The 13792-nt window shown below is 54.7% G+C and overlaps 1 protein-coding gene across 2 annotated transcripts in view; it reads left to right on the forward strand.

The window, feature by feature from the left end:
• Nucleotides 1-13792, forward strand: part of tenm3 (teneurin transmembrane protein 3) — a 303357-nt gene that overhangs the window by 248312 nt on the left and 41253 nt on the right. For both annotated transcript variants that reach the window (XM_048996054.1, XM_048996055.1), the window contains 6 exons: nucleotides 4297-4502; nucleotides 5983-6193; nucleotides 8117-8218; nucleotides 8323-8517; nucleotides 9451-9651; nucleotides 11547-11732. In XM_048996054.1, coding sequence (XP_048852011.1) covers nucleotides 4297-4502; nucleotides 5983-6193; nucleotides 8117-8218; nucleotides 8323-8517; nucleotides 9451-9651; nucleotides 11547-11732 — 1101 coding nt within the window. The remainder of the gene's footprint in view (nucleotides 1-4296; nucleotides 4503-5982; nucleotides 6194-8116; nucleotides 8219-8322; nucleotides 8518-9450; nucleotides 9652-11546; nucleotides 11733-13792) is intronic.

The raw sequence follows: 13792 nt of genomic DNA on the forward strand, positions 1-13792 counted from the left end.
TTTGCGGGTGGTTAAGTTGGGGCTCCCCGTCTTGATGGGGGTGTTGCCGGTGCAGTGGCAGAGGATCGAGAGAGAATAGATGGCCTACTACCCCCACCCTGCACTGATCCCCCAATATCCCCGGATATCTCCGCTCCCTGTAACATGACTGTGCACGCACACAGTCCCTAATTCAGCAGAGTGGTGGGGGGGGGCCTCCCATTGTCAGCTTGTCATTTGCTGTTCAGAACCTGCCAGAAGGCAGCCGTCACACCGCAGCTGTCCTTCTGTTTACAGCGCAGTGATGTTTCGCTTCCTCACTCGGTGGACGTGTGGGGTCACCGTGATGTGGTCTGCACCACGTTAGCCGTGCAACATTAGGCTTGCAGCCTTCCCAGGGTGACACCGCCGACCCATCGCAGAGCTGCAGCCACCTCATCAGAGAGAAACATCCGGAACGAGAGTAGCCAAGGCCGTTACCTCACCTGCGTGCTGGGTGGGCCGGCTCTGCGTGGTCCTAAAGCCGCAATTACGGTGTTTCCCCTGGAGATTATGGAGCTTGATGTTTTTCAGCAGTCAAATGAGCGTGCTTCTCATGTAATTCAGGCTGCAATTTCAGACCTAATGGATCAGAACAGTTGAAGTTATGTTTTGTTAGTCATAGGGATGAGCCAAATGGTGCCGGAATGTGTCGTGCTCACGCACGCAGCGTAACGCGCCATTTTGGCGCTGAGGCTCTGAGGGCTGCAACATTATCATCCCCGGCATCTGCTCCGCCAACTTGTTTGGTTTTCTAATGAGGTTATTTGTCATGTTTAAGCTCTCTGTCCCCCCCCCCGTTTCTCTCCCCCTGGGTTCACTGCCTGTGCCAGAGACCCGATAGCTGGCCCTGGCCTCGCTCCTAGTGCCCGGGCCGAGGGGTCGGGGCAGTGCCCGTTAGGTGACGGTCTGGCAGTGCATCACCATTCAGTGTCACCAGGACTGCCCTCATGTTTTTATCCTGCCTTTTGTGTGCTAAACATGAGTCAGGTGTCATTCATATTAAAAATATAATTCATATTTTAGCCATAATATTCCCCGCATATGGACTGCCAATCATCTCCTCTATCAATAGGGATGTGCTTAACGGGGCTCTCAGTTGTTGATGGGCACCGAGTCTCCTTCCAGACAGTCAGGCAGGCTTAGTAAACTGCGCGTTTTCTCACTGCTCCGTCCGTGAGCCTAGGCCTGACAGAACAAGGGAACCGGCCTCCCAAGTTTCAGATGCGTGGGATCTGTCAAGCTCTACCATTCCATTGCCAAGCTGCAGGGCATTGTGGGATAGCACGTGGCTCACCCTGGATGGTTCAACCGTCATGGTGTGGGCTCGGTCTCTGACTGATGCACCCCTGCTTTCACTGCTCATTTCATAAATCCCTAGTTTTTATTCCCGATCGTGCCTCTGTACCCATTTTCAGAACAGAGCATTATGGGAAGGACCTGAAGATGCTGCTGCCTTCCACAAGCAACCAGCATCAGGATATTAGTGAAATTCCCTGTTATTCTGTCAAGTGCCTGATTAGGGCTGGACCGCCACTTCCTGATCTTTTCTGACCAGGGCAGACACATAGGCGCACAAACTGCATCGCCCCAGAAAAGCAGGTGGTGCAGGCATGACGCGACATCGGGGCCCAATTGCACGGGCCGGCTGGTAGCTGTCAGCATATTTTGTGGTGTGAATGTGTCGGCCGTTTAATTGGTGCTTGCCAGCCACTCACTAACGAGGCTAAAGGCTGAACTGGGAGCCTTTTCTCTTCTTGGCTGCAGTTATTTCCTGATCTGCTCTTATTTTTCCATTTATTTCTGTCTGCTACCATCGCAACGTGTGACTCGGCTGCGGGCCGACGGGGTCGTCTGGGAAACTGTGCCAGGGACAGAGGGGCTGTGCGGCAGACCTGACTGCTGAGGCTTCATTAAAGAGCTGTAAAAAAGGAAGGCGGGTAGAGGGCATGGGTGGGTCCTCCATGGAGGATGAATGCGGCCTGATCCACAACCTGGTGCCCTTGGAAACGGTCTGAGCTGCTTGTTTGACCTGAACGGGTCCGCAATGCGAGAAGGTGAGAGCGGCTGGTTTAAAGGGATGGCGGTGTGAGAGGGTGAAAGCAGCCTGTTTAAAGGGATGGCTTCGAGAAGGTGAGAGCGGCTGGTTTAAAGGAATGGCGGCACGAGAAGGTGAGAGCGGCTGGTTTAAAGGGATGGCGGTGTGAGAGGGTGAAAGCAGCCTGTTTAAAGGGATGGCTTCGAGAAGGTGAGAGCGGCTGGTTTAAAGGAATGGCGGCACGAGAAGGTGAGAGAGGCTGGTTTAACGGGATGGCGGCGCGAGAAGGTGAGAGAGGCTGGTTTAAAGGGATGGCGGTATGAGAGGGTGAAAGCAGCCTGTTTAAAGGGATGGCTTCGAGAAGGTGAGAGCGGCTGGTTTAAAGGGATGGCGGCACGAGAAGGTGAGAGCTGCTGGTTTAACGGGATGGCGGCGCGAGAAGGTGAGAGCGGCTGGTTTAAAGGGATGGCGGCGCGAGAGGGTGAGAGTGGCTGGTTTAACGGGATGGCGGCGCGAGAAGGTGAGAGTGGCTGGTTTAAAGGGATGGCGACGCGAGAGGGTGAGAGTGGCTGGTTTAACGGGATGGCGGCACGAGAGGCTGAGAGCGGCTGGTTTAAAGGGATGGCGGCGCGTGAAGGTGAGAGCGGCTGGTTTAAAGGGATGGCGGCGCGAGAGGGTGAGAGTGGCTGGTTTAACGGGATGGCGGCACGAGAGGCTGAGAGCGGCTGGTTTAAAGGGATGGCGGCACGAGAGGCTGAGAGCGGCTGGTTTAAAGGGATGGCGGCGTGAGAAGGTGAGAGCGGCTGGTTTACAGGGATGGCGGCACGAGAGGCTGAGAGCGGCTAGTTTAAAGGGATGGCAGCGCGAGAAGGTGAGAGCGGCTGGTTTACAGGGATGGCGGCACGAGAGGCTGAGAGCGGCTGGTTTAAAGGGATGGCGGCGCGAGAAGGTGAGAGTGGCTGGTTTAAAGGGATGGCGACGCAAGAGGGTGAGAGTGGCTGGTTTAACGGGATGGCGGCACGAGAGGCTGAGAGCGGCTGGTTTAAAGGGATGGCGGCGCGAGAAGGTGAGAGCGGCTGGTTTAAAGGGATGGCGGCGCGAGAGGCTGAGAGCGGCCTGTTTAAAGGGATGGCTTCGAGAAGGTGAGAGCGGCTGGTTTAAAGGGATGGCGGCATGAGAGGCTGAGAGCAGCCTGTTTAAAGGGATGGCTTCGAGAAGGTGAGAGCGGCTGGTTTAAAGGGATGGCGGCACGAGAGGCTGAGAGCGGCCTGTTTAAAGGGATGGCTTCGAGAAGGTGAGAGTGGCTGGTTTAACGGGATGGCGGCACGAGAGGCTGAGAGCGGCTGGTTTAAAGGGATGGCGGCACGAGAGGCTGAGAGCGGCTGGTTTAAAGGGATGTCGGCACGAGAGGCTGAGAGCGGCTGGTTTAAAGGGATGGCTTCGAGAAGGTGAGAGCGGCTGGTTTAAAGGGATGGCGGCACGAGAAGGTGAGAGCTGCTGGTTTAACGGGATGGCGGCGCGAGAAGGTGAGAGCGGCTGGTTTAAAGGGATGGCCGTGTGAGAGGGTGAGAGCAGCCTGTTTAAAGGGATGGCTTTGAGAAGGTGAGAGCGGCTGGTTTAAAGGGATGGCGGCGCGAGAGGATGAAAGTGGCGTTTTAAAGGGTCAGTGGTGCGAGAGGGTGAAAGTGGCGTTTTAAAGGGTCAGTGGTGCGAGAGGGTGAAAGTGGCGTTTTAAAGGGCCTGTAGTGCGAGAGGGTGAAATCGGCGTTTTAAAGGGTCAGTGGTGCGAGAGGGTGAAAGTGGCTCGTTTAAAGGGCCAGCGGTGTGAGAGGGTGAAAGTGGTTGGTTTAAAGGGCTGGCTGTGCAAGAGGGTGAGAGCAGCTGGTTTAAAAGAAAGGCGAAATGGCTCCGTGTCAACACAGACAATTCTAGATGAAATAAAGCAGCCTCTGATCTGTGAAATGTGGGGTTTCCTGAAAGGCATATTCCTCAGCCAGGTCAGCAGTGATCAACCATGCAGGCTCCCCAGAAGGCTCTGGCTGATTCATGTGTCCTGCCACCACCTGTGCGCTCCCCCTCCTTCTTCTTCAGCTTATTTCTGGAGTTATGCACAGAAAACTGCCCCTATTCACTTCCTGGTTGTATCGCTGAGATATTTAAGGTGTCTGCCTGCCCCCCCCCCCCCCCCACTTACTGCTGCCCTCTGACCTCTCCCTGGCCTCTACTTCTTCCGCTCCCAGGCAAGCCCCAGCAGGAGAACAACACGATCGACACGGGTGAAGTGGACGTGGGCCGCAGGGCAGTGCAGGACGTGCCCCCCGGGGTCTTCTGGCGCTCGCAGCTCTTCATCGACCAGCCGCAGTTCCTCAAGTTCAACATCTCCGTGCAGAGGGATGCATTGGTGGGCGTCTATGGGAGGAAGGGCCTGCCGCCATCACATACGCAGGTACGCGGTGGCAGGAGGGCATGTGTCAAGGGTAAGGGTTACCATGGAGACTGTATGTTGATATTTACATTAAACAAAAAACTGCATATTAAGCGTCGGAGGTGTGTAGTATCACGTATTATGGAGCTGCATGCCATCAGAAGGTTGTGTGTTCAGATCCAGCACAGTAAACATTAGCCTTTTAGACCATTTGTCTATATTGCTCCCTTAACCCAAACTGCTTTGGGGATGCTGGCTGACCCTGTTCGCCGATCCTTCTTTGTGCATCTCATAAATAAATAAACGTTAAGTGAAGTTAGCCAGTGGCTCCTAAATTTCTACTGAAGGACCTCAGCCATCCAATCAGCTGGCCTTCAAACCCATTAGCAGCTGAATCAGGTAGTGCATGTGAAATATTATACATAAATGGTGGCAGTGTGAGGGAGTCTGGGCTCTGAACAAGTGCCTTCCAGGATCACAGATCCAGCATGTTTATCTGGCAGCTGGCAAGGTCGCCGTGACAAGGTCACACGCAGAACTGGCGTTTCACAGGGCGGCAGCTTCATTTAACGGAATTAATTGGTGACAAGCATCAGCATGACGCAGGTCAATACGTGATGGTAAAGCAGAGAATCGTGCCTTTAATATCGGCGGATGAATCAATGCACATCTTTGAGGAAGCACAGGGAGCACCGTGGGGGCATCGACAGCAGCACCATGTGGGCGATATCGGAGTAAATTCCCGTTTTCTTTCTGAGCACGCCTCAACGCTGGCCATCAGAGACATCACCCTCAGCAGCCCCGGTCTCACAGACAGGGAAGGATTTTGTTGACCTCTGAGGTAGACGCCAGTTTTCTTCAAGGCTCCAATTTGGAAGCTGGCATAGACTATCCGCTCTGTAAATACCAGTCGTATCGAGCGGCTCCAAATGGGCACTTGGACGGCTGAGCAGGTCTGGCTTTCTTACCAGTAAATTCACTGGTTTAGCTGATTGATCGGTACAGGCTCCCTCTTCTGTCGCACACCAACAAATATCCAGGCACAAAGGCAGGCTGGAGCAGCAGCTGTCTAAAAACCTCATTTGAGAGCGATTGAATATTGTAGGATTAGAGGCAGGGAGATCTCCAGGAGAACATGACCCAGCCTGCAGGGCCAGGCCCCCCTTGCTCATTCCCCACAAAGGCTTGCTGTCGGGAGTCTGATGGGGGTCCGAGGGCTCCAGCCTGGAGATCATGCTATCCCAGATGGTAATGCTGTCATGTCCCTTTCAGAGACTGCCTCTCCTCTTGTTTCTGGGTAGTGGTGCCCATTTTCTGCCGGGTGGCTTCTTGTTCGATACACGGCCTCGACCTTTAGCGGGACAGGCTGGAGGGGTAGCGTTGGCTTTGTGATGCCTTGCTGTTAGGAGACAAACCCACACAAGTACCGCCCAGGGGTGGACCCACTTTGCACAGTACAGTCAGCTGTGTGGACTAATGGACCAACCCGCTGACCTCACAGTACGACTTCGTGGAGCTCCTGGATGGCAGCCGGCTGATCGCGAAGGAGAAACGGGGTCTGGCAGAGCCAGGGGGCAGGGGCCGCAGGGCACGCTCCGTCAACATGCACGAGGCCGGATTCATTCAGTACCTGGACTCGGGCACCTGGCACCTGGCCTTCTACAACGATGGCAAGAATGTGGAGCAAGTGTCCTACAGCACCATCGTCATCGGTGAGCGCCGACGGTCTCTCAGACGGGGGCGGTGGGAGGGGGCGGATTACAGCTCCAGACGGAGGTAGAGTAATGGGCTAGGCTTTGCAGGCTCCAGCTGGGGGCAGGGGAATCGCGTGATTGGGCTTGATGAAGCCCTCTCAATGTGCATTACCTCAGTTACACTTCGTTGAAATTTTCCATCCTGTTCAGAGTTTTGTTTGAGCAAGCAAAATACCAAAATCTGAGTTTGAGTTTGAGTTTTGGGGGCGTTCCAGTGAGGTCTTTCAGATCTGACATCAAAGCAAGACAGGCTCCCACCACGGCCTCGTCTTCGGCTCTCACTGTCAAAGCACCGTACCCCCACCCAGAGCCCCCATCCAGCGCTGGTCTCCCCCAGGCTAGTGAGACCCCCTTAGCCATGAACCATCCCGCCAACCCGCACACCCCTCCCAGTTGAAACATTAAACTTTGCAAAACAAGCAGTTTTACGGAAGAACCTTAGATGGTACATCAGAAAGTGTCTGCTCTGTGGGCTGACTTGTTAGGCTTTAACTTTAGAAATTAGAATTGATTAGTGGCCCCTCGGGGCCCCACGGCCTCATAAGCATCGAGCGGTGCTGCCGGTAAGACCGCCAGCTACCACCTCGCTTTATTGCCATGCCAGGACTGCGGGGCTCCGCTACTCCCTTTGTCTGCCTGCTAATGAAATTATTGATGGGTGATGTCATAATCGGCCAACTTTAAACACCCGCTGAAACATCCGATATGTCCGGGGGGCAGGGGGCTAGGGGGGCAATAACAAAGCGGACCTTCTGCCCTCTCTCTCACCGAAGCGCCCCCTTTACCCCCTCTACGACATCGATTTTGATCAACAGTGTAAATGAAAAATGAGCGCGCGGGTGGGTTTGTCGGGAGGTGGGGCATGGATGATATTTACCACGCCGATGGTGTCACACGTCACTCCTTTCGCTCAAGCCTGGAAAAAAAAAAACAAAGAAAAGGAAAATAGCCCCATTTTGCCGACGATTAATGACCATCTAGCCATGTGAGAAAGAGAGGTTTAGTCAGGCTGCCAGCTGATAATTGGTCATAACAATTTGTTGATTGGTTCATTACGGGGAGCCGAGAGGCGCACGCTCGCCTTAATCAAGCATCTGGCACCAGCTTAATTAAAGATAGGGGAGCGGGATCTCAAAAAGCAAAGCGGGGGGCGTTAAATCAGTCTCCCCATTAGTGCTGCATTCACTCGTGTGTGTGTGTGTGTGTGTGTGTCTGTGTGTGTGTCTGTGCCTGTGTATGTCTGTGTATGTCTGTGTGAGCAGGTATACCTTACCTTATGGGGACAAAATGTCCCCATATGGGAAAACTCAATTTAATAAAAATCTGTGACTGCAATAAAAAACTAAAAATGCAGAAACTCTTGTATTTTGTTTAGTTACTTATGATTATGGTTAGGGGAGGCATGGTGGTGCAGTGGTTAGCACTGTTGCCTCACACCTCTGGGACCCGGGTTTGAGTCTCCGCCTGGGTCACATGTGTGTGGAGTTTGCATGTTCTCCCCATGTCGTCGTGGGGTTTCCTCCGGGTACTCCGGTTTCCTCCCAGAGTCCAAAGACATGCTGAGGCTGATTGGAGTTGCTAAATTGCCCATAGGTGCGCATGTGTGAGTGAATGGTGTGTGAGTGTGCCCTGCGATGGGCTGGCCCCCCATCCTGGGTTGTTCCCTGCCTCATGCCCATTGCTTCCGGGATAGGCTCCGGACCCCCCGCGACCCAGTAGGATAAGCGGTTTGGAAAATGGATGGATGGATGGATTATGGTTAGGGCTGGGTGGGGGTTAAGGTTGTCATAGTTAGCATTTTTCCCATAGAAATGAATGAGCGGTCTCCATAAAGATTTGTTTACCTGACGTGTGTGTGTGTGTGTGTGTTTTCCCCCTCAGAGTCCGTCATGGAGTGTCCTCACAATTGCCATGGAAATGGCGACTGCCTTTCTGGGGCGTGTCACTGTTTCCCAGGATTCCTGGGCCCCGACTGTTCCAGAGGTACGTGTTTCCCTGGCTCTCACTCTCCCAGTTGCCCGGCTTGGACGTGCTCCGCCCACTTCATGCTGATGACATCGTCGCCCTTCTCCCCATCCCCGCCGCAGCAGCCTGTCCCGTGTTGTGCAGTGGGAACGGGCAGTACTCCAGGGGCCGTTGTCTCTGCTTCAGTGGCTGGAAGGGGACGGAGTGCGACGTGCCCAGTAACCAGTGCATCGACGTCCACTGCGGGGGCCACGGGCTCTGCATCATGGGGGCTTGCGTCTGCAACACGGGCTACAAAGGGGACAACTGCGATGAGGGTGAGCCCCGCCCCATCTCTGCTTCCTAACCCCCCTCATTCGACAGACACATTTACCCCCCCAGTACCATGCATTTTCTGTATATTTACCGACTGAATTGCTTCCTAACTCTGCCGTCTGGAGAGCTTCAGGTGTTGCTCCTGACAGCCCCCCCCCCCCCCCCCCACCTTCTGGGGGGCGTGGGGGGGTGTTGAAGGCCTCCCCCGCAGCCTAATGAGGAGCTAACGTGCCGCACCTGCTGCCACGCCACCCACTTTCTCCGGGATTACTCCGCGCTCGCTGGCTCCGTTACAGTCATTCACTTCCAGTTAATGGCTCAATATTCCAGAAACAGTCGCAGTTTTCTACTTAGCAGAGCAAATAATTGCATCGATGTCCATATTGATATACTGGTTCCTCTCAACCCAAAGTCCTGTTTTCGTCAGGATCACAAGTTTCGGACCAGAATGGATTTTCTGTGCGATTAGTTAACATCCGTTTTTTTTGTTTATTTATTTTTTTTTAACTGCTGAGATCATTCTCTCATTGTTGAAGATTTTCCACATTTTTGGCATTCTTCCCAATCTGGGAATCCCTTACCTTTGGTCCTCAGTAAAGCAGATTTTATTGATCTGCTTCATTAAGAGAGTAATACAATTTGGTCCTTGGAACTGTGCTTCTTCCAGATATAAAGTTATGAGTTCAGCTGAGCGATTAGGCCTGCCCTTTCTGGGTCTCTGTCCCTAATGGAGCGTCTGTCAGGAGCCCAGTCACGCTTTAACAGGGGTGCCGCCACTCTCATTCAGACTAAGAGTACAGGACAGGAGGCTTGGTGTGCGCTCCCTGCTGGGCAGGTCTTTGAACATCACCTTAACCTCGCTCAGGAGCCAAGGCCCTCGTTCCAGCCTTACCCTCCAGCTCCGCCCATTCCGTCTCCTCCTGGTTCTCCCACAGTGGACTGCCTGGACCCGTCCTGCTCAGCACATGGCGTCTGCCTCCACGGCGAGTGCCACTGCAGCCCAGGCTGGGGCGGCTCTAACTGCGAGATACTGAAGACCATGTGTCCGGACCAGTGCTCAGGCCACGGTACCTACCAGGCTGAGAGCAGCACCTGCATCTGCGACGCCAACTGGACCGGGTCCGACTGCTCCGTCGGTAAGAGCTCCCCCCCTACCGAATTGTAGCACCCATACTGGTCCATTTTTCGGTGAACCGCACAGCTGCTAATCACTTGTGGCTCTTTTTTTACACCCTCTCCCCCTCTGTTCCTGGAAGGCCCTTCTGCTCGTCCCAGCGTTAAGCGGCTGCGATCGTATTGCATCAGATATTTTCAGGCGTTTGTCATATTTTCTGGAGGCTATAAAAATCCTTTATTCGTTCTCTCTTCAACAAGTGGGCCATAAAACGTTAAGTATGTGGGCTGGGGGGGGGGGGGGCGGTAATGTGAATCGGGCTGGGGCTTGTGGCATGGGCATAGTACATGGAGAACTCAACGGGAACGCTCGTCTTCTCCATGATGCCGCACCATAACGAGGCCATTTTTCACACAGGGTGACACACTGAGGCCACACCCCCTTTAGCTACTGCCACAGCTACTGAGACAATGTGAAAGCCAGCCCCCGCTGGCCCCTCCTAGTCGCTGGGTGGAGAGACTCCTATTAATTAAACGCTGTGATTCAGCCTCCCGTTAACCGCACTTTAATTAATAAACAGCGTGGTGTGCCTCGCCCCCCCCCCCGCCCCAGCTCTGGTAAACACCTCCCACACTAATGGAATATTGATGACATCGCTTCGCACAAGGCCCCCTTCCAAGGAACTGCAACCTTTGACAAAAGCCAGTGCGAATGAGAAAAGTCCGAGATCCCCTGCAAAGGAGATGGAGGCGGGAGAAGGGAGATTGATAGTGATGTGGGGAACCGGACAAAGAGGCAGGGAGAGAACACACTAAGCACAAATAAGCAGGATGTAGTCATGCTCCGTGGGAGCGTCATCAGTCCTCCGCCGAGGCACATGACTCAAAGCACTTGGGGCTGCCATCGATTTTCCTCACTGGTGCGCTGATGGAAACAAGGAATGAAAAGCATTTGTTTCCGCGGCCCTTATGTAACTCCCCAGGGTGTACTTTATGACTGTTTCGGTCACCTTGCACAAGAAGCGGGACGCCTTACCGCATGTATAATGCTACATAAGCATTCTTAATTGCTTCAGCCTTCGTTAACTGGGTCACATGACTATTTAGTTGCTTTGTCTGCTCACAAATGCTCACGGTCCCACTTTGTTCTGTTGATGCCCTTCTGTAAGATGCAGCGTGTTCCTCAATGACCACACAGCTGAAAGTCTCCTTACAGGCCAATTCATGTTTTTTTTTTTTACCTTATGATCCCAACCCCAGCTCCCCCTAAAGCTGATGTTAGACACTCGCACTAAATTAAGTCAGAGTCTGTCCTGTCCGGCGACATTGCAGCCGGCTGTGCTCTGTAATCCTGCGCTCGAGCTGGCGAGAGGAATCCTCTTTCATCTTTTCAAAATGGATGTCGTTTTTTTTTTCTATTTTAATTTGTTTTTCTTGTTTACTTTCAGTTACAGTAATAGAGGCTTTTTGTGGACAGAAGTGTAATTTCCTCCTGCAGTTGGGAGCTGCAGTGATTTATGGACACCTCTGCTAGGCCTGCGCGCTTTTCTTTGTCAGATCTTTGTCAGATTCTTTGGAGATGAATCAAACTCTGACACATGCACAGCCCAACTCACATTGTGCTTTTATTAATTGATTCCGGCACATATGTTTGCTGTTTTCCGGATCTGTACTGCCCACCCCGCACCCCGCCCACGTTAGGCCACACCCAGGAAGTCTCCTTATTCTATGATGACCAGGCCACTCCCCGAGATTCACTGCAGACTTCGGGGGTCTGCATGCCGTGGCGAAAGGCTGTGGGATTTGCAAGTCGATTTTGATGACTTTTTGGGGGGTTTTTGTGTCTCATCTGGCCCTGTATGAGTGTTTCTGATTAAGCACACTGCCCCCCCCCCCTCGTTTGTGTCCCATGTGACAGAGGTGTGCGAGGTGGACTGCGGCTCCCACGGCGTCTGCATCGGCGGCAGTTGTCGCTGCGAGGAGGGCTGGGGCGGCCCAGTGTGCGACCAGCGGACATGCCACCCGCGCTGCACCGAGCACGGCACCTGCAGGGATGGCAAGTGCGAGTGCAACCAGGGCTGGACGGGAGAGCACTGCACCATGGGTAGGTCTCACTGCTGGCGTCGCCTCTCACACTGTGTCAGAACCGGGCCTTCTTTGTGCAAAGCATGGTACGTATCTCCCAGCGTGACGACAGCCCCCCGGGATTTGAACCAGGGACCTTTTAATCAACTACCTCAGCTACTTTACTGGCTTCCAAAGACGGTGCCCCTCCCCCCTGCCACAGAGCAGGTCTGCTGGATGGACTTTATTCCTAGCTTCCCAGGTTCAGGTCCTTGAGCTGGTTTTTATGGGACCTCGTCCTGGTCATAGTTTCGTTCCGGGCTCCTGAAATCTCTGTGGATGTCTGACCACAGGACTGAGGTGGATTTGTGAATCCCACAGAGGAATGTTGTCCAATTAGGACATCTTGGGGGGGGGGTCTGAATTTCTGTGCCAAACATGGACCCATGCCGCACAAACAAACCTCCTTTATTGCCCCCCCCCCTCCACCCCCCACTGCCCTACTGTACTCACCATATTTCACTAGCGCTCATTTAGTTCGGCCCCCATTTAACAGCAGGCAGGTTTCAGCTGTGTCCAATTAGTCATCAGGAATAATTGTAAACCCTTCAAAACAGAAAAGAGCGCTTTGTTTCATCGAGCATCTTGAGAATTTCTTCATCACCGTACAGCTAATTGGGTCCGTTAGGCTGGACGGGTGGTATTACCTCGCGGTGTTTCCGAGCGCAGGCTCTCACGCGCGCCGCGCTCCGGATTTTCGCGGCTGCACCGGGTGGGTTATGGGTGGCTCTTCGCCACTCGCGAGGCACCTTGAAGGCCGAGATGTGGGATCGGGATCGTTAACCGTAGCGGCGCCGCCGCCTGTTAGCCGGGGCGAGAGTCACGAGTCCTTCCCGGCGGATAAGCCCTGGAGTCGCCCAGAGACCTGCGGAGCTCGACACCGAGTCTTAACTTAAGCTGCTTATTTTCACTGCAGCTGGTTCGGTGAAGCCCGTACAGCCTGTTAGGAAGCTAGACTGGAACCGGACCGGCGCGGCAAAGTACTTGCGGAGCCTGGTGACATTTCACAGTGTGGGACTCGATACCAGGCTGGGGGGGGGGAGCACCTCGTCAGGGAGAAATCCCCGTCAGCTTAGTGGACGTGTCCAGGCCTCTGGGGGCGAGGCGGCGGAGGCGGCGGGGGCGAGGCGGCGGCGGGGGCGAGGCGGCGGCGGGGGGCGAGGCGGCGGAGGCGAGGCGGCGGCGGGGGCGAGGCGGCGGAGGCGAGGCGGCGGCGGGGGGCGAGGCGGCGGAGGCGGCGGGGGCGAGGCGGCGGAGGCGGCGGGGGCGAGGCGGCGGAGGCGAGGCGGCGGCGGAGGCGAGGCGGCGGCGGGGGCGAGGCGGCGGCGGGGGGCGAGGCGGCGGGGGCGAGGCGGCGGAGGCGGCGCTGCTCATTTATAATCAGCCCCCCTTGTAAACCGGTTAAATTAAATTTGAATAGTTAGGGTCGTTGAAATTCATCAGGATTACGCTCTTTGCTTAAACAGGCGGAATCATTAACATAAAACACTGGGCAGGAGACGTGCTGGTCCAGGGGGGGGGCAGCGGGGGTAGTGTGTCAGGCCACTCGGATTTGGCCTTGGCATGGTGTCGCACACGAGTATGTGGGACGGAAGGCGCAGTGTAAAGGGACAGCGGCTGCCTCGCCAGGCCTCCTGCCTCAGGAGCCCCCAGAATAGATGCCTGTCCTTCCCCTCCCTCCTGCGCGTCCTTGAAATATACTTTTAATATATGTTTTTTTTTCTCTGGACACGTTGGACCCTTCGTCACCGTGTGTCATGCATCTCCCCAATGGACAGCGGGCGTTTTTTTTTTCTTCTTCTTCAGTGTGTGTGTATGTGTGTGTGTGGTGGGGGGGTAGGCGGTCAGCTGCTGGCCCGGTAAACGTTAGGGGGGGTAATCTTCCGGCCTGCATGAGAGCGACCGGTCCGGGTCCAGCGCACTCGCCGGGTTAATGAGGTCTCCTCGCGCGCTTTGACTTCGCAACCCGCCGTCTTGCCCCGCAACCGCACCGAAATTGGCACTGGTCCTGGGGAGATCCGCTGCTGACCCCCGCACTAC

This window comes from Brienomyrus brachyistius, chromosome 25, assembly GCF_023856365.1.
Source record: "Brienomyrus brachyistius isolate T26 chromosome 25, BBRACH_0.4, whole genome shotgun sequence".
In the NCBI taxonomy this organism is placed as follows: domain Eukaryota; kingdom Metazoa; phylum Chordata; class Actinopteri; order Osteoglossiformes; family Mormyridae; genus Brienomyrus; species Brienomyrus brachyistius.